The 20,869-nt window shown below is 36.1% G+C and overlaps 1 protein-coding gene across 14 annotated transcripts in view; it reads right to left on the bottom strand.

Annotated features, from left to right (window-relative positions):
* Positions 1–14,926: 14,926 nt before the first annotated feature.
* TRDN (triadin) overlaps positions 14,927–20,869 on the bottom strand; it is a 340,918-nt gene continuing 334,975 nt past the window's right edge. For 12 of the 14 annotated variants that reach the window (XM_088795483.1, XM_074333512.2, XM_088795482.1 and 9 more), the window contains 2 exons: positions 20,476–20,514; positions 14,927–17,626 (listed from right to left, as the gene is read on the bottom strand). In XM_088795483.1, coding sequence (XP_088651609.1) covers positions 17,487–17,626; positions 20,476–20,514 — 179 coding nt within the window. In that variant the 3' untranslated portion in view covers positions 14,927–17,486. The remainder of the gene's footprint in view (positions 17,627–20,475; positions 20,515–20,869) is intronic. The other 2 variants (XM_088795479.1, XM_088795481.1) reach the window with 1 other exon arrangement.

The following is a 20,869-nucleotide window of genomic DNA, read 5'->3' as shown; positions in this document are numbered from 1 at the left end:
TGAGAAACAGAAACTCATAGACACAGACAATAGTTTAGTGGTTACCAGAGGGTAAGGGGGGTGGGGGGTGGGAGATGAAGGTAAGGGGGATCAAATATATGGTGATGGAAGGAGAACTGACTCTGGGTGATGAACACACAATGGGATTTATAGATGATGTAATACAGATTTGTACACCTGAAATCTATGTAATTTTACTAACAATTGTCACCCCAATAAATTTAATTAAAAAAAAAAATCAGTGCAGTAAGAACAGCATATCTAGGGAACTAAGTGCCATAGGTTGCTATTGGACTGAATACATTGGGAGTCAATTTACTCAATCTTGAGTATACAGGAAGATTTCTTTGAGTATTTAACTATGAAACTGATTCCTAAAGGATAAGTAAGAGTTAAGCAAAGGAAAATCTGGGGAAGATATGATTTGAGGTGTTAGGCTATACTGGTGGAAGCATGGAGAACTGTAAATGTTCCAGTTTTACAAAAATACAGAGTAGTAAGAGGGAATGAGTATAGGAAGCTGTAACGAATGAGCCTGGAGAGAAAAGGTGAACACAGACAGTGAAGTCTGTTTTGTCTATGTAGTGTAGTCCATGATGAATTTAGATAATATTCTCGTGGCAATGGGAAGCCACCAATGGGTAAAATGACATAACTATATGTTCAGTGAAACACTTGGTTGACAGTGTGAGATATGAAATGACGAGAGAGACTGCAGGGAGACAGATCACTTAGAACACTACTATGGTTACCATGTGATGAACGTAGGTAATTTAAGCTAAGGAAATAGAAGTGGAGGTAAAGAGAAGTGGATGGCCACTGGGAAGATCGAATTGTCAACGTGGTGTGGGAAGTAGTGAATCAGGAGAAAAGAAAAAGTGGTAAAAGTGGTAAGAAAGAGCATGTAGACACAGACAGATTCCTGGCTTGACAATCAATATCTGTGCAGATTTCTACTCAAGATTTCATTGAAACTATTAAACCAGATAATGAAAAAATGAAGGCTTTGGGCTATTCAGCTGAAAAACAATAAATAGCCCAATGGTGTAAGATAACATCATTTCCAAATTAGTAGCATCCATAAATATGTTTGAGAAGCTAGCGTTTATGTAAGTTACACCTGAGTGGGGTTACTTTGACTCATTCTTCCAGTCAGTTCAGCTCTGGGTGTGAGGATAAGAGAATGTCCGCATCCCCAGGAATAATTTCCATGAGATATCATTTGAAATAAATAAATGAAGACAAGTCATCTGCAATAATGAGGTCATATGGAAGGAAACATAATCTAGAATCAAAAGCAACTAATTTGTGTTTGCTTCAGTACATCAAAGTGTGTGATGTTAGCTCGCATTTCATAAATTTAAGTCCACAGTTTGGATAATGAGGCAATAGGTATCATAGAATTGGTTCCTTGGTTAAATATTCTGAATGATACTAAGTAGTATTTTTCTGAAATTTCGATGGCAATCAATATTTTCTCTATCATGAATTTCACACTCAGTCTCCAAAGCAGACACCTTGGTAGTTTCTTTGAATGATGACTTCGTGCTCCTCATTTCCTTACCATTCACCCTCTACTTCTGCACAGTGCTTCTTGCTGATCCTTAAAAATGTCATCAACTTACACATTTTCACAACCCTGGACGTTTGTCAATACTTTTTCCTTTTACTAAATTGCCTTCTACTGCCTCGTCTTCTACATTAACACCATCAGGTCTCTCTTTAAATGTTTCCAATCCTTCTTCTTATACTGAAAAGGTCAGAATTTAGCATATCCTCCTTTAGGCTCACACAACAGAGTGTGTGTGACCATTTTTTAGACTTCATATCATTGTTTCACATTTATTTACAGACCTGTCTCTCATCCTTTACTTCAGGTGCTTGAAAGCAGGAACCCCCGCTTACTCATTGAGGTATCCTCAGCCCCTAGCAACCATGCTTTAGTCTGTCATACAACCATGTTTCCCCAAAAAGAAGACCTCACCAGACTATCAGATCTAATGCATCCTTTGGAGCAAAAATTAATATAAGAACCAGTCTCATTTTACTATAATATAAGGCCGGGTTTAATATAATATAATTAATATAATATAATATAATATAATATAATATAATATAATATAATATAATATAATATAATATAATATAATATATAATATAATATACCTGGTCTTGTATTAATTTTTGCTCCAAAAGACACATTAGAGCTGATGTTCTGGCTAGTTCTCATTTTCGGGGAAACCCTCAAATTCATCAAATGTTTGTAAAATGAACCAAGTTTGTCTCCTAGGATTTTTATTGGAAGAACAACATTATAATGTATCATCTCTGAATTTTATTCCCTGGGCAACTTAAAAATAATATAGGAAATATGTAATGGTGTTTTTAAAAAGAGGGACAATGCTTGGCTTTTATAGATAAATGCCATAGGTAGCTATTTGAGACATAATTCTCATAGTTAAAGCCAACAGCAAGGGTTATAACTTTATAGCCCTCTAACTGAGACACAGACAGAATCACAAAGTCTCTTATTATGCCAGCTTTCAATTTAGGGAGGTTGACTTTAACGGGTCAACCATTAATGCCTTTGATGGAAACTTTTGTAACAGATGAAATTTTCTACAAAGAAGGGTTTTAAAAAAACAAAAAACAGGCATATCTCTTCTGTGTCGATAATGATTTTTCTTGTTAAGTTTAGAATGGTTGCCGAGTAATTGGATGTGTTTGCTAAATTAGTTTGAGTAAACCACTTATCTGTCTCATCATTAGCGTAATGGAGTTTCCCTACGGCTCTGTAGAAATTGAACTAAATGGGGGAAATGTGTTTTTAGGAGTCAACAGAGGCAATAAATTGCAAGGGAGCCAAAAATTACACATGTTGATTAAATTACATTTCCTTTTAAAAAAAAGATCAGTAGGAAAATACTTCACCTTGGCACCTGCTTCTTAGAAAGGTCAGCACAAACAAGAGAATGTAGCATCTCCGGAAGTTAAAAGGAGAAGAAAGTTAAGGTACAAAACAGATTCTAAGGTTGAAATTATAAATGGATAAGAATGGGTTGATTCACATAATTCTTGAGCTGACTGGAAGTGGTACTGTTTCTAACCTAAACCTGAAGCTGATTACTATACACTGCTATAAATGTTAAAGTCAAGGTAGGAAAGAGTTAGAGGGATATATTTTGGACTAATTAATTTGTTGGAAAACAATTTTTAAGGTCCAATAAGAATGTATTTTTGTTGCTCCTTCTCCACATTCCTTTGGTTTTTCACCTCAGGAGACTATCAATTACCAAAGCTTAAGTTCCTTTGGGTATTGTTTTGGAAAGGGTTCTAGATTCTGTGATCTGCTTCCTTGGAACAAGGAATACTTCCTAGTAACAAGGCCACTTCACGAGAAAGTTGAGTAGGGATTGCCTAGGTTACACTATTACTGGAACATTGCCTTCATTAAAATGAATTATTCTTCCTGGGCTTGAGTTTTAGCAGAGTTCTTAATTCCTTAGCTCTGCAAAACAAATACAAATAATCTCTGAGACCAAATATCTCTGGAATTTTCCTCATTCAAGTCCCCTAAAGTCAAAACAATAATTGTCGAGGGCAGAGTCAAGAAACAAAGGTGGTCTGTAGAGCATGACAATGGCACTGAGAGTAGAGAAATGGGCAGGCAGAAGCACTGGCGAGTCCTAAAGAAAAACCTGGAAGGTGATACTAGATGTTGGGAGTCTCACGACCGGCTAAAGTCAGAGTGCTTGTGAGAATCATATGGCTAAAGAACATCAGTGGATCAAATAGCAATAAATGGACTGAGACACTGAAGACCAAAGCAGGGTGGGCAGGGCATTAGGATCAACAAGAGGAAATAAATGGTAGGGATACAGAACACTAGCCTTTATTAAATATCTATAATGTGCCATACATGTGTTTTCTCATATAATATTCCCCATAGCTCAATGGGATGTAAATATTATTGACATGCTTATTTTATGTAAGAAAACTATTTTTTAAAGAAATTAAGTAAATTTGCTGAAGTCAAAGGTTAATAAGATTCAAAACCAGTATCCAAAATTTGCAGACTTGAAAGCCAAGTTATTTCTGTGATAAACTTTTCTGAAGTATATTTTCTGAAGTACATTGGGATTAGAGATTTCTAAGTGGGAAAAAAGCCAATGATGAGGTATGACCCAGCTCAGGCTTGCAAGTGCAAATGGATACATCTGACTGAAGGAAAAGGAAAAAAACTGAGTCAGGGTAGATTTAACAATTATGCCCTCATTGTGAATAAATGATATATCAGGGTTTAGATCAGGTACTAGCAGAGGATAGAAGAGCATGAAGATGTTGATAAAGTGATATGGAGAAGACATAAAACACACACACACATTGAAATAACTGCTGACTTTTTCTGAAAAGTGATTGGAATATTAGGAATAGCCTTCTTCCCGGTATCAGTCTCTATCTACCTCTATCTCTCTATCTCTATATATATCTATATACAGGAAGCTATGCATTGTATACTTAATAAAATAAATTAGGGATGTATTTAGAATAAAAATGTGTTCTGTGATTTCTGGAAGTGAAATTTTATAAAAAAGGACTTTGTTAATTGATAGATAGTTGAACCCAAAACAAACAGTGACAGGACCTGAGAGGGTCCAGATGGAGTGCCCTTAGTTGTTTTCTTATTAACTAAGAATCACCTCTCTATGTTTTTCCTCAGAAAGCCGAACTTCACATTGCAGCATGAGCCAGTGTGATGCTAGCTCTTTTCTTCACTAAATGTACCCAAGGAGGGTCTGCAACACTTAGACTCACAGCCTTCTTCAGCCTGGAGAGGCTGGCCTATTGTTGTATTTGGATTCTGATTTAACAAACAATTCCGGATAGCTGATCAAATCATTTTCCCCCCTGGGCACCTTCTGCCTTGTGTGCAACCATAGAAGCATTTTATTACTCAATTTATTACTCCAGAGTTAAAATTGCAGTGAATACATTGAAAAAATAGCACCGATTAGGAAGTTTTTTTCACAAAATTTCATATTCAAACAAATTACTTTTAATTTCTATTACAAATTAAATGATAATAAAAAAAACATTATGTACTTTTCTTTAGCATTCTAAGCTCTATAAACTCTTGCTAATTAGGCTATTCCCATTAAGTGAATATACTTTTAATAAACAATAAATTCATCTCAGGGTACAGATAGTTATCCCTGAGTGACTTTATACCTAACTTTCCTTTTTCTCTCCTATAAAAAGTATTTTAAAATGTTTACTTTGATTTTTGCTTCTAGCCCCACTCCTACCACACACTGAAACTTTGGGGTGTTATATGAATGAGAATCCATTTTTTACCTCGTTTCACTCTTATACCTTAATAATTTACAAGGTTCAGACTGAGAAACAGGGTACCTTGACTACTTCCCTGGACCTCATGTCTTCTTATACCACTTCCTTTTTTTGTGTCTCTGTTAACCAAGTCATTATCTCCTGATATGGTTTCATAGGGTTATGACAAAAGAAATTTAGGCCTAAAGAGGCTGGCAGTACTGATACTGTGTTTCACTGAAAATAAAACCTGGCCAAACCACCAGCACTAATGCGTGTTTTGGAGCAAAAATTAGTATAAGACCTGGCCTTATATAATATAATATAATTATGTTATATAAGACCAGGTATTATATCGTATTATATTATATTATATTATATTATATTATATTATACCTGGTCTTGTATTATATTAAAATGAGACTGGGTCTTATATTAATTTTTGCTCCAAAAGAAGCATTAGAGCTGATGGTCCAGCTAGGTCTTATTTTTGGGGCAACACGGTAGATATTCTGTAAAAAATGTGAATGGGTTTTTAGATTTTGACTTCTAAACATAATGGAGTAAATGGTATCATACTTGCTCTTGCACCATAAGCAACTAGAAAACTGATGGAAAAAATATGGCATAACTGTCTTTGGAAATGGGAGAACAAGTTGAGCAGAACATGACTCATGACAGAAAGAAAGAAAATCATATAAGAATAATGATCACCATGTCATTCTGTCTGGAGGAATTTTTCAAAAAATGGTTTATAGAGGGAGAGGACAGGAAGAATGTCAGGATGCGTTAAGGAAAAGAGAGCAGGTCCAGGTAAACGGAAATGACAGAACTTTGCACAGTAGAGCATCTGAGAGGAGGAGGTACAAAGAAAAGGAGTTTCAATAAATATGCATGGAGTCAGTTGCTGAATACTAATCTATGCTTACCTAGAGGAGAATCCATGACATAAGAAAAATAACAACTGGAGCATTGTAACCTGAGCAATTCCCTGAGCATTGTCAGTGGATTCTGACCATCCAGAGAAGAGACTCCTCATCAGGACGTTTAGTGGAGATTACAAAGGATAAAAATTTAAAGTATGGGTAATGAAGGTTAAGGATAAGCCTTAAAGGAAAAAACAAAACAAAACAAAAAAAAACTGATTCATAAATAACTTGATTGATTTCCAGAAAAAACTTGAACACTTTATAGGAAGACACTCAACAATGTAAAATTTATTCAGCATTAATTAAATATTACTAGATATATACTAAAACAGAAAAATGTGGCCAATGTCAGAAGATCAATCAATAGAAACAGATCCAGAAATGACAGAGATGAGCTAACAGAAGAGGACTTTAAAATAGCTATTATCAATATGCTAAAGTATTTTTAAAAAGTCATGAGCATAATGGGGAAGAAAATGTGAAAGATAAAAAATAACAAAAAGGGTAAAGTTAGAGAGTAATTATAAAATATCTGAAATGAAAAATTCACTGGGTGTGCTTAGCAGCAGAATGCATATTGTAGAAGAAGGATCAGTGAACTTGTAAGCACAACAATAGAAAATTTTCAAAAAGAGGCACAGTGAGAAAAAAGACCTAAAAGTTATGTGTGGGACCAAAAAAAAAAAAAAAAAAGTGGTCTAACATACCTATAATTGGGGTCCCAGAAGGACGAAGGGCAGTAAAATATCTGAAGAAGCAACGACTAAAATTTTCAAAATTGATCAAAACCATTAACTCACAGATAAATGTCTTCAATAAAACTGAAGCATGATAAAAACAAAGATCAAGAGGAGAGATCCAAAATGGCAGAGTATATAAACACTGTGTCTGTGTCCTTCCATAACCACATTAAAATTACAACTAAACTATGGAACAATAACCCTTGAGAACCATCTGAAGTCTAGCTGAACAGAAATCTTATAATTAAAAATATAAAGAAGAAGCCACATCGAGACTGGTGGGAGGGGCAGATATGTGGAATGGGCCCCAAACCTCCTTGTGGCAATTGAGAACCAAGAGGAATATTTTGTCTGTGGAGGTTCCCCCCAGAGGAGTGAGGGACCCCAGCCCCCTGGAGTACTGGTGCCAGGGAAAGGAGCCCCACAACACCTGGGGATTCCAACCATTTGGGTGGGGCAGAAGGCTGCCCAGATATCCTTTTAAACAGGCCACACACAGACTTATTCGTAGGTACTCACCTTGGGCTCTAGCAGAGGGACGGCGACTCAGAAGGCTTCAGGGACATATGGAGGCAAACTGAGGAGTGCGGCTTCAGAGGCAGGACAGGACGACAGTCGACATTTTCTCAGGGAGGGGTCTCATGGCTACTCTTTGCAGCCGGCAGGTGAGCACCATCTTTCTGTGTTGAGCCTGCCCCTATAGGCCAAATCTGAATCTGATTGGCCTGTTGAGCTTCACTACTACATACAGCTGACTCAGCTGGGAACTGCCAGAGGTACTTTCTCTATGAGCAGCCAGCTCCTCCAGCATTTCACTCTTTCTTAGAAAACCATCGAAGTCCATTAGCCCCAGGTGGGAGGAGACTGGCCTTGGTGTGCTCTGAGACTTTTGCTGAGTAGCTCCAGGCTCAGCACTGGCACCAAACCAGAGTCTACATTAACCTGGTGACCACAACTTTTCCCACTCTAGTCACTCTATGAGACCCTGCCTCACCCAACTTGAATATCATATGAGGTTTTATCAGTGGTTGAACCTCAGGGTAGCCAGCAGGTGGCAGCAGGCGTCCAGGTGTCCTGGCTTTGTGCAGAGTTAACCGAGGCCTGGTATTGGTAGCAGCCATCCTTGGTTTACAGCCTGGCCTTCCCCATGCACCTTGAGGTTTAGACAGTGAACAACTGCAGATCACTTTGTGACTTTTACCAGGTAGCCCCTGGACAGTCACAAGCAGTGGGCAACCTGGGCCTGTACCGGAGCCCCTCCCAAGAGGCCCCATAACCAACATACCTGGAGGTTGGCTTCAGATCACAGCACAGCACTGCCCAATTAGTCTCATAAATGGTACACACAAAGGGTGGTCTCAACAGGCACCAGAACCCACTGGGGCAAATCTCACACAGTGAGGTAAGCCTCCCGCATGCAGCCCATAAGCTGTGGATGTGGCCAAACTCCACAGCCAGTCAGCCTGAGGGTCAACCCCACTCACTGAGATAACAACAGCAATCAAGGCTCAACTATAACAGGAGAGGACCCACAACCCACACAAGGGACACTCTTGGAGCACCCAGCTCAGGTGACCAGGGACACTGTACCACTGGGCCCCAAAGGACACCTACTACATAAGGCCACCTGACCAGGCATAGCAGATGACTGAGAGACATAGCAGATCTACCTAATACATAAAAACAAACATAGAGCAGCAGCCAAAAATAAGGAAACAAAGAAATATATTCTATGTATTTCAGGAGAAAAATCCAGAAAAAGAACAAAACGAAATAGGGGCCAGCGTCCTATCAGAGACAGAGTTCAAAACAGTGGTTATAAGGATGCTCAAGGAACTTAGTGAAAACTTCAACAAAGAGATTGCAAGCATAAAAAAAGGACATAGAAACCATTTAAAAAAGTCAGAAGTGAAGACTACAATAACTTAAATAAAGAATGCATTAGAAGGAATCACCAGCAGACTAGATGAAACAGAGGATCCAATCAGTGATTTGGAAGACAAAGTAGCAGCAAACACCCAATTGAAAGAGAAAAGAAAAAATCCAAAAAAATGAGGAGAGTTTAAAAGACCTCTGGGACAACGTCAAGCATAACAATATTCACGTCATAGGGGTACCAGAAGGAGAAGAGAGAAATCAAGAGATTGAGAACCTATTTGAAGAAATAATGACTGAAAACCTTCCTAACCTGGTAAAGAATATAGACATAGTCTAGGAAGTACAGAGAGTCCCAAACAAGATAAATGCAAATAGGCCCACACCAAGACACATTATAATTGGAATGACAAATGTTAAAGACAAAGAAAATTATAAAAGCAGCAAAGAAAGGCAAATAATTCCTTACAAGGGAGCTCACATAAAATTCTAAGCTGATTTCTCAACAGAAATTCCGTAGGCCATAAGGGATTGGCAGAAAATATTCAATGTGATGAAAAGCAAGGACCTACAACCAATACTACTCTACCCAGCAAGGCTATCATTTAAAATTGAAGGACAGATAAAGAGCTTCCCAAACAAGAAAAAGCTAAAGAAGTTCATCAACACCAAAGCAATATTACAAGGAATGTTAGAGGGACTTTAAGAGGGAAAGCAAAAATTAAAATAATGAATAATAAAATGGCAATAGCTACAAAACTATCAACAATTACTTTCAAGGTAAATGGTTAAATGCTCCAATCAAAAGACATAGGGGGGGCTGAGTGGATAAGAAAATAAAACCCTTACATATGCTACCTACAACAGACTAACTTCATATTGAAAGACACATGCAGACAGAAAGAAAAGGGATGGAAAAAAGATATTTCATGAAAACGGAAATGAAAAAAACAAAAAAAGCTGGGGTAGCCATACGATACCAGACAAAATAAACTTTAAACAAAATCTATAAGATGAGATAATGAAGGACCCAGTAATCCACTTCATGGTATTTATCCGAAGAAACCCCAAATGCTACTTTGAGGGAATGTGTACATCCATATTTTAATTGCAGCATTGTTTACAATGGCCAAAATGTGGAGGCAGCCTGGGTGTCTGTTGATGGAAGAAGGAGCAAAAAGGAGGTGGTACATATATACAATGGAATATTGCTCGGCCATGGAATGGAATGAGTTCTTGCCATCTGAGGTAGCATGGATGGACCTGGAGGGCATTTGCTGAGTGGAGTGTCAGGCAGAGAAAGATGGATGCAATGTGATTTTGTTCGTATATGGAATCTATAAACAAGATTAACAAAGAAAACAGAAACAGACTCATACAGAAAACAGTTTGATGGTTCCCAGATGGGAGGGTGGTTGGGGTGTGGGTGAAAGAAGGGGAAGGGATTAAGATGTACAAATAGGTTGTTACAAAGTAGTTATGGGGATCTAGGGCGTGGCATAAGGAATATAGTCACTAATATTGTATTAACTATGTCTGGGGTCAGATGGATACCAGATTTGTTGGGGTGATAGATGGGAGGGGATTGAGGGACAGGGTGTATAAAGTGCAGGGATTAAGAAGTACAAATTAGTAGTTGCAAAATAGTCATGGGGATGTAAAGTAAAGCATAGGGAATATAGTCAATGCTATGGTAATAACTATGTATAGTGCCAGGTGGGTACTAGACTAGTCGGGAGATCACTCTCTTAAATTAGATAAATACCAAACCACTATGCTGTACACCTGAATTAATATACAATAATAGTAAATGTCAACTCTAATTGATAGATTTAAAAAGGTGGGGAAAGGGGAAGGGGAAAAAGAGGTCCAAGTTTTTGGGCATAAAACAACTAACTCATGTACAACATGGGGAATATTGTCAATAATATTGTGATAGCATACTATGGTGTCAGGTGGTTGCTGGGATTATCATGATAATCACTTCTTTAGGTATATAAATGTTGAATAACTATGGTTTACCCCTGAAACTAATGTAATATTGTACGTAGCTATATTTTTTAATAAAATATTTGAAAAAAACACACAAGATCACCATATCAAGGTATGTGTAAATCAAATTTCTAAAACCAATGATAGCAAGAATCTTACAGCCAGCCAGAAAATACACATTGCATATACAAAACAAAGATGTGAGTCTGGAGATTTCTCATCAGAAATAACACAAGCCAAAAAAAAATGGAATGACATATTTAAAGAAAAAAAGCCAAACTAGAATTCTATATTTAGTGACTAAACACATATTACAGTAGAACAAATAATTTTTAAAACAAATGAAACCTGAGAGAATTTGTTGCCAGCAGACCAACGCTGAAAGTTCTTCAGACAGAGGAAAATAATAAGAAACAGAAACTTGTTGACTGTTCATAATTTTTATAAAGATAAATGTCACTTTACATATAACCCAGAAATTCCACTAGGTGTTTACTCGAGAGAAATGAAAACATGTCCACACAAAGACTTACTTATGAATGTTCTTAACATCTTTATTCAAAATAGCCTCAAACATTAAACAACCCAAATGTACCTCAAAAGTGAATGGATAAACAAATTGCAGTATAGTTAAACAATGGAATATTACAATAAAAAGAAATGGACTGCTGACAAAATATTATGAAAGAACTGTAAAAAGCGATCATTCCCAAACTTTCTTATGTCACAGAGCCTGTAGTGTCTGTGACTTTTTCATGGCCCTTAGGTCAAAAGAAATACACAAAAGTTTGATTATGTATTTAGGTTGAAACAATTCATAAATATTAATATATTAAAAGTTTAGTGTCTGAAAAATAATATACATTAATTTAAAGAATATATATATACATATATGTGTGTGTGTGTGTGTGTATACACACATATATATGCATACATATTTTTATTTCACTCTTTAAAAACACAATTATTTACTAATTGGATTTGTGGACCTGCTGGGCACCACATAACTTTTCATGATAGAATCAGACTGGACAACACCACCCTCATTTCCTCTTGCACATTGATTTTCATGCAGTACTTACTTTTTTTTAACACAGCTAAAAATCCAGCTTCACAAAGATTTTGTGTCATCAAAAAGAATGTAACTCAATTTTATGTTGAAATCGTGTATGACTTCAAACTAGTAGTCCACACAGCTTTTCTTAGATGTCACTATGTTTCCCTCAAAAAATCTAAATCTGTGATTCTCCTGTGAGTTCTCCAGTCTCCCTGTGCATAGTTTTGCAAGTATGATAAAAAATTATGTCAAATGAAATAAGACAGGTTTTCTATAACATTACTGATTTTATTTCTATTTTTTAAAAGTATAATTGACATAAAACGTTAACATCACATTAACTTCATGTGTACAACATAATACTTCAATATTGTAAATGTTGCAAAATGATCACCACAATAAGTTTTATTAGCATCTGTCACCAAACATAGTTACAAAAATTATTTTCTTGTGGTGAGAACTTTAACATCTACTCTTTTAGCAACTTTCAAATATGCAATGCAGTATAATTAACTATAGGCATCATGCTGTACATTATATCGCCATGACTTACTTATTTTATAATTGGACTCAATTTTTAAAATATTTTTCGTACCTAAATGTTCCGAAGATAAAAATCATTTATTTGCTGTATTGTTTCCTCAAAATGCTGGAGATTAGTTATGTTTTTTTCTATAAAATATTGTTTCTTTTGGAAGGAATGCATCTTTTGTTTAGATTATCCAAACTCTGTTCATGATGGTATCAAATGTATAGAAATGTAATATGATTTTCATTCCATTCTGAATGTGTGTGTTGTGTGTTGTGTGTGTGTGTGTGTGTGTGTGTGTGTGTGTTTGTGAGAGAGAGAGAGAGAGAGAGAGAGAGAGAGAGAGAGAGAGAGAGAGAGAAAGAGAAAGACATATTTCTTATGCTTTAGTTGGTATTTATTTTGACAATATCTTCACTAACATTGCTGAAATACTTTCAGACCTTCTAATGAATGCTCTGTTCTATGGTAGTGTGTTGGGGTACATGAGTCACTTGGCATTCCATCCTAGCTTTCCATTCAGAGTGCCACTTTTCCACAGGCATCTTACAAGCTTTGAGTGTTCTGATTCAGTGGTTTGAAGGATATTCTGTGTCATTGATTCATAGAAACTCCATTAAAATGACACAAAGCTGTGGATTTTTTTATTTTAAAGCAAAATTGTTTTTGCCAGTGGCAATATTCCCATTTCAGTGTTTGACTCATGCAGACCTGATTTTCATTTGCTGCTTTGGCTCATGCCACTTAGCAACACTAGGTCTTCAGTGCAAGGCATAGCGAGACATTTAATAACAAAACCAGAAGGGAATTTGAAAGCTCACAGCAATAGCATCACCTTACAAGGTACTTTCTCATAACCATCCTCCTCAAAGATGAACGTCTTTTTGCTGTAAGAACTTTTATTTTCACTTAGAGATGAAGAACTGAGGGACAGAGAAGCTAAATAACCAGAGTGATTCCTAGAATGAGAGTCTGACCTTGGATTTGAGGGCTCCTAGTCCACTGGGCTATCAACCACAGCACACTTGTTCTGAAAACACATCTGGCCTGGCAACTCCACTCAGAGGCATGGGGTATATTCCTGACTTCCTATTAAGTTACTGAAGAGAGCTTTGGATGTGGTAGGGGAAAAAGTAAAACAGCACTGATGACTCGATGCAAGCAGTTAGTTCTTGCTAAAAGTCCAACGTGGAGCATAGACACAGGAAGTGACGATCTTGCAAAGGGCACATGGCCGGTACCTGGATGTGGCTGTGTAAAAACTTATTTCTTTGCTATTACCACTTTGCAAACATGTGCTTCTTACTGGAATTACACTGAGACTTAAATAGTAATATGCATTAATTCACCTCATCGTTTATTCTGAGCTTTCCTTTAGAACCGAAATGTGCTTTTATAAGCATTTGTTTTTCTTACTTAATTTATGAAACTATGTCTTTGGATGGTTTGTGATTAATTTAAAGAAAGTTGGTTTTCGTTTTTTGTTTGTTTGTTTGTTTGTTTGTTTGTTTTATTTGGGGCAAATGTCTGAAGTCTTTCAGTAACTTATGCCATTTTTACAGTTAAATTATATGGGAAAATAAAGTTATTTATTTTTATAACAAAAGAAAGCATCTGCATGTTTTATATTTAGGGTTAATGAGGGGAAAGAAATACAGGGCAGCAGTAGTATAGGCCTGAAAGGAGTAAAGTAAAACGAAGAGTGTCATCAGAAGGCCAGTTCCTGGAAAGTTGTGCTGAGTTGCCATGCCCTTATGAGTTTGCAAATTAGAGAGAAGCTTATGAAGGTGGAGACATCATATAGAGTTGTTCAGGGTTGGGAATATACCGTGGAGTAAAAACAGAAGATTTGAGTTCTCAGTCTACTTTTGTTACTAACTAGCAATGTGACCCTCAGCATGTCACCTAACCTCTCTAATTTTCTTGATCTCGAAAGCAAGTGAATACGGCATACTTTTAAGGTCCTTTTCAGCTCTCATGCAGAAACAAAATCAAATCTTTCTACATAGGGCTACATATCTGACATTGATTATGATTGAAACAAATGGATTTTGATACACTGGATAAATTAGCCAAGGCTTATAATAACACCTAACAATATAGTTAAGGGTATTTGGGAGCTAGCAGACCAAGATTCTAGGCCTGGCTTTGACTCGTTCAGTAACTTTCAGAAAATGTATGCATTTCTCTAGGGATTATGTTCATTTTTCTATATGTGCCAGTTGGGTTAGATGGTCCATGAGTTTTCTATTAGTAAAAATATTCATTATCTTTTTTCCCCCAATAAAATAACTCAAGGAAATAATCTGAGTCCCTAAATACACAGTTTCAGTTTCCAAAATATTTCTGTGAGGAGTTTTGACAGGGATATAACAGAAGGTATCAATATACAGGTGCTTTTCAAGGCCATTATTCTGGAAAAGTCTTGCCCTGTTTGAATGATAACTTGTCAGATTTTATAAAAACTAAACATAAATCAAAAACCTTAAGTAGTTATTTATTTTCTACAGACCTGCTTCTATTAAGAAGAGGTGAATTATGGGAGAGAGTAGAGTGTTGGGGTGGGTGATTCATACCAATTGAACAAAATGGAGAACTAACACAATTATTAAATGCTTACATATTTATGACAAATATGACATGAATTATAAGTGAGCTATAAGACAAAGAGTTTTAACCAACTGTTTCCGTTTGCAATGGAAAGCACAAACTTGAAAGGACCAGCAATACTTTATTTGGTGGAAACATACAAATAGATGAGAGTTTAGTTAATATTTTTCAAGTGCTACCATCACTGTAACTTTAAGCAGATAAACCTTAACAATTATTATTAACAATTAATTATTATTATTAACAAGTAATCATAATCTGTCTAAATTCTAATTACAATATGTTGTCATATTTTACTTTTTATCAAATAGTTTTCATGAGAGTAAAAGAAACAACAATATAATGTAGAAAAGCACTCAGAGGGAAGACATCCAAAAGTATTGCTTCAGAAATTAATTTTGATGTCATATCCATAGTAAGAGATTTTATCAGTGTTCACAGTATATCTGTGTATTAGGTTTTTTTGTCTTGAAATCCTTATTTTACATGGGAAACAAGCATAGTATGTTTAGTACATTTTCTAAGGCCACACATTGTGTCAGAATAACACTGGGAACAGCATTTGTCTCTGATATTTTTCTTATATTGTCCCATGCCTAACGCAGTGCTCTAGAAAGAGTTAAGTGCTCAATTATAGCTAGCGAATGAAAGAAATAATAGATAAACCATTCTGTTCTATGAAATCTAAAAAAATCTATCAGGTTTTCTCTCTATGCCTGTATTTATTAAATTAGACAAGCTAGAAGAACAGTTAAGCAATAAAATCTATACACTCTCCTACCCACCAGTTTCCATTGCTACAGGAAGGGGCTTTGCAAGATGGTACCATCTGTTCAGTACTGAAAATACACACTTCCAAGCCCCCAACCCCCATGAGGAGTATCATTGATCTTGGTTCATTGTAATCTTGGCTTTTGCGATGTGAGTTAGGTCTACCATCATGTGGCCAAGACCAACTTCTTTCACAAAAGTCACTGAAAATCCATTATTAATAATGAATGTGTTACTTATACCCTAGCTTAGTGATATTTTAATAAAACAGTGTTCTAAATCTTGGGCTTAAGAACTTAGTTTCAATACTTGAAAATAAATCACTTGGCTAGTATCGGCTCTGGTTACCTCACCAAAAGGTAATTATAATGCTAGAAAAGATAACTTTTTATTTCCTGAGTTAATTTGTCATAAGTTGAGTTGCAACTGTTAACATGAAAATGTCACAGTTGCATGGCTGTTAGAATTGATAGAAAAATGTGATAAAGAACACAAGTTTATATCACCAGGAGACCAAAAAATGGCAAAACCATAATAGTCATTCCCAATGATGCATCGTCAAGTAAGTTAAAGATTGTCATTCTGTCATTCCTTTTACTGGCACTGATAACTAAGTGCCTATTAAAGATTGTCATTCATTTCATTGGCATTGATAACCAATTGCCTAAAAAACAAGTAAGACATCTCATGGTGCACTTACGTTTCAAATGTATTCCTTCAACTTTGATGATATTTCATGTATTTCCTTGTTGAAAAAGAATACCTAATTATATCCACAGAAGGATCCTACTAAAGTGAATTGAAAATACTTTTGCCTGTGTCACCCAAATTTAGTGATTGATCTAAAATTTTACCCAGGTGACATTTTCATCAGGGCGCAGTCTAGAGACATCTGAAATTTCTACATCTCATTTGCTTATATTTTAAACAAATGATTCACCAGACCTCCCTAATTGGATGGTGTATTTTCACTAGAGTGAATGTCCTAATTGTAATTCAAGACAAATCTTAGAGATAAGATTCATCAAGCATTTCTATTCCTTCTTGTCATGTCTAAAATTCAGAGATATTTTGAGCTCTAAAAGAGCTCACAAGAAACTTATAGCACTCTTTGGTGCAACTGTAACTCATCCATAGAGCATAGAAATAGACATAAATAAAATCAAACTATTATACATCAACTTGCTGCATAAATTGAGTTTATATACCCACATGATGCAGAAGAGTAGCTTTTATATAAGTTCCTGTACCCTTTGAACGTAAAGCATAATCTGTGTTTTCATTTAATAATAAGTGCCTGTCTGACTGATCAGGAATTCATTTTATAATTGTGTCTATTGCATTTAAAAGACTATTACTAAGTAAACTTTAAATTAATTTATGAACAACCCTACAGTGAGTGGAAATCGAAATATATAAGCAACTATGCTCAGCAACAAACACAAATAACAGATTCTTGAGCACCAGACCTTACATCATGTCTGCTTAGCAGTCAATCTATTTGCCCACCTTTTTTCTCTACATCAGGCAGAACAGTAAAATATTTTCACAGAAATTCTCTGAATTCCATGATTTCAATTGCCTGTGCCACTGTGGACAAATGGCAGATCCTATTTTTGAAGTCTTAAAGCACTTATAATGACATGCATGTGTGTCTACTGTCCTTGTTCCTTCTGTCCTGGAGAACCTGGTGGGCCAGAGCTCTCTCCAGGGCGGTGTGCAGGAGTGAAAGGAAACTGAAATCCATAGCCATTGTATCCATTCAGGTAGACACATTGAAAGAAACTGATGGGGCCTAAGGAATAGAGCACGATAATTTGTTAAAACGAGCAGAATACCAGCCAGAACGGAGGTGAAGCATAGCATGGCAGTATAGTCAAATGCATGTGGACATGGTTTGTGCAGCCAGAGAGCCTTGGCGATGACTGGCAAGTTACTAAACCTTGTTGTGTTTTGGATTCCTCAAGTGCAAAATCAAGACATCAACAAAAACCTTGAAGAAATGGTGCAGAAATTAAATAAGTAAATAAACACGAAGCACTTGAAATACTAACTGGCACATAATACAGCCTTAATAAAGGATAATGAAAATGATCTGGTATAAAAAGTCAAAGTGCACACTTTATAAGAATCTACCGACGTGTACAGACTTCAGAAAAACTGTTATATCATAACAAGGTTCACACATGAGTTTATCAATATGTAAACTAACCAACTTCTTTTTCTTTTTAGCACTTTAATAATACCACAGAGAGCCTTGTGGTCCCTAAAGATTGGAAGCATTCCACTTGTCCTTATGTTGGAGGCAAGGACTCCCCTGAGGTGGAATTGTCACTCATTCAGGCCATGCTTCCAGCTAGCAGCTCTGTTGTCAGAGCAGAAAGCAATACAGGAAGGGAGTTAATGCCAAGGGAGGCAGTGTATCCAGTGGATACAAGCATGAGTTCTAGGCCCAGGAAGCTGGCGCTCCCATGTAGCAGCTCTGTTCAGAGATGGTGAGTTTAGCCTCTCTTCACTGTCAGGGGCACCTGCTGACTCTTTAGTGTTTTCCATCCTGTTCATTTGCAGTCTGTCAACCAACCACAGACGTTTTGCCGAGGGCCAGGAAAGAGAGTGACAATGAACCTACTACTTAGTCTGGGGAATATGGGGAAGCTGGACCAATCCATATGAGCCTAAGGGTTAATGAAGTAGAATAAAGGAAAGCCTGGCTAGAGAGAACCTAAGGGAAGCAATAAAAGATTATCCTGCTGATTTCATCACCCTGGGTATCAGTTGATTTCAATGACTGGATTTTCAATGATGAAAATAGTTTTGGGGAAATCTTGAATTTAGTGTTTTTTTGTTTTGTTTTTTCTTTCCACTTCATCTCATCCAGAATTATTTTCTATTTTGTTCTAGCATCAAGAAGATGCAGTAATACAACTCACAGGTACCTCCAAGGTTGTCGCAACTAGGGGGTTAGACAGGCTACTGAGACGGCTGGCGATAAAGCTGGACCTGCATTAAAGAGGAATGGTAGCACCACTTCTAAAACTAAAAGAGTCCATTGAAGACAGATCACCTTCCAGCTGAACCTTGTCCTATGTAGACTCTGTTCTGACACATTTATTTAATTGACATTGAATAGATTATTAATGAAAATATCACTATAGCTGCAAAGTTTAGAGCTGCAAAGTTAAAATATGAATATCAGACTACAGAACTACTTCATAGTAAGGTGACAACAAGATATGTTATTCTGCTACAGTAAGTCTTCCAAATGAATTTTGAAACATTTGATACCTTTTTACTAAAAATATTGAATTGTTTTACTCACTGATATTTAATTAAGCTTTTTTATTTTAAGGTCTTTGCAGATGTTTTTACATACAATTATAAGAAATAATGCAGAGAGATCCTTTGTACATTTATCCAGTTTACCCCAATTAATATCTTTGCAAAATTATAGTACAATATCTTGAGTAGGATATTGGCATTGATACAATCTACCTCTCTTATTGAATTATGTTTTAATATTTATTTACAAAATAAAGGACATCAAGTGTTTATGTGATATAACCACAAATTGTTACTACTGGGTAAAAAATTGGAAAAGTGTTGCTCTATATGTCAGAAACATGCCTAAATTGACTTTTTGGATTTTGCAACAATATCTGAAAGTATTGTTAAGACAGCTTATGTCCCTATGATTCTCACAACCTGATAATTTGAAGGGTTATAATGAGTACCTCTAATATCCAAACAGGGCTTAAAACACAGTAAGCACTTAATATTTGTTCAATGAGTCAAGTACTAATACAGAGTAGGAGGCATTTGCTATTATAGAGGGCATTTTTGTAATTTCCTGCAGAAAAACATTGAAGAAGCATTGTGGAACCCAGAGATCATTGACAGCATGTCCTCAGATAAATGCTTGTTCTTTACTTTAAAATCATTGTGTGACACAAACTATAGTTCTACCTGTTTTAAAAACCGCTTCCTTTATTCTGTGCAGCAATGACTTTGAGGCATACAAGGATGTGAATACAAAATTGGTATTCAGGTGGTATGCTTTACCATCTGATGAAAAATGTCTAATTTAGAAATAGTGAAATAACGAGAACCCTGGACATTGAATTTTTAACTGCATATGAATATTGATTGCATTCTAAAATCAATGATCCTCAAAATTGAATATTAAGAGCCTGCCGTATATCTAGAAAAATCAAAAGGAACTTTCAATCTTAGAAGTGAGTTTCTAAGCAATTGAATTGCTGAAACCTATACCTACATTTTTTTTCTTTTTGATATAAAAAAGTTCAGCATACCACTTCAGCTGTTTTTTTTATAAAGCAGACAGTAACACTTTTCAGCACAGATTCGGTTGAAGTGCTCAGAACCAGAGCTGTGTAGAATGGCTTGCGATAAATGCCACTTCAGTCATTACTTTGTAATTCCTCTAAAGGCGTGCCTCTCGCCTGACACAAAAAGTGATGAACTTCTCTTTGAAATATAAATGACCTACTTTGATGTTATTCTTCATGTCTTGGCTAAGTATCTTTTTCTTCTAATGCTGATCTGAAGAGAGCTTAGAGTTTCAATTTATATGTACCATCTCTAATATAGAATGACTTAATAGTTTTAATCTAATTATAAACTTACTTTTTTGCTTCTTTGTGGAAGACACATCTTCAGCTTCTTCTAGTGGATACAAAAATATGAAAGTAAATAACTTGTATGTTCACAGCTATTATACAACAAATCTTTCAGGGACTGAAAATATCTACACAGGTGCAAAGTATGAAAGAAACAGGGGCTACTTGCCCTCCTTGTAATTTACTCTAGGTTCTCATTCAGATTCTTTCTATAAAGTTTAGTAGGTGAGAGCCAGTGATGGGAAGAGGAGCCAATGAAAGGAAAGAATGTAGTGGTATGCTATGGGCAAGTGTTCAAACATGAAACTGTTACTGATGTCTTAGATGTTGTTGGATGAGGGCTACCGGATACACATTTCTTAGAAGAGGACTTGGATACTTAAAGTTATAATATGGTAAGG

The sequence above is a fragment of the Rhinolophus sinicus genome, chromosome 2 (genome assembly GCF_057876585.1).
Source record: "Rhinolophus sinicus isolate RSI-liver-muscle chromosome 2, RSI-T2T, whole genome shotgun sequence".
In the NCBI taxonomy this organism is placed as follows: domain Eukaryota; kingdom Metazoa; phylum Chordata; class Mammalia; order Chiroptera; family Rhinolophidae; genus Rhinolophus; species Rhinolophus sinicus.
The sequence above is the reverse complement of the archived record's forward strand: the minus strand, read 5'-3'. Positions and strand labels throughout refer to the sequence as shown.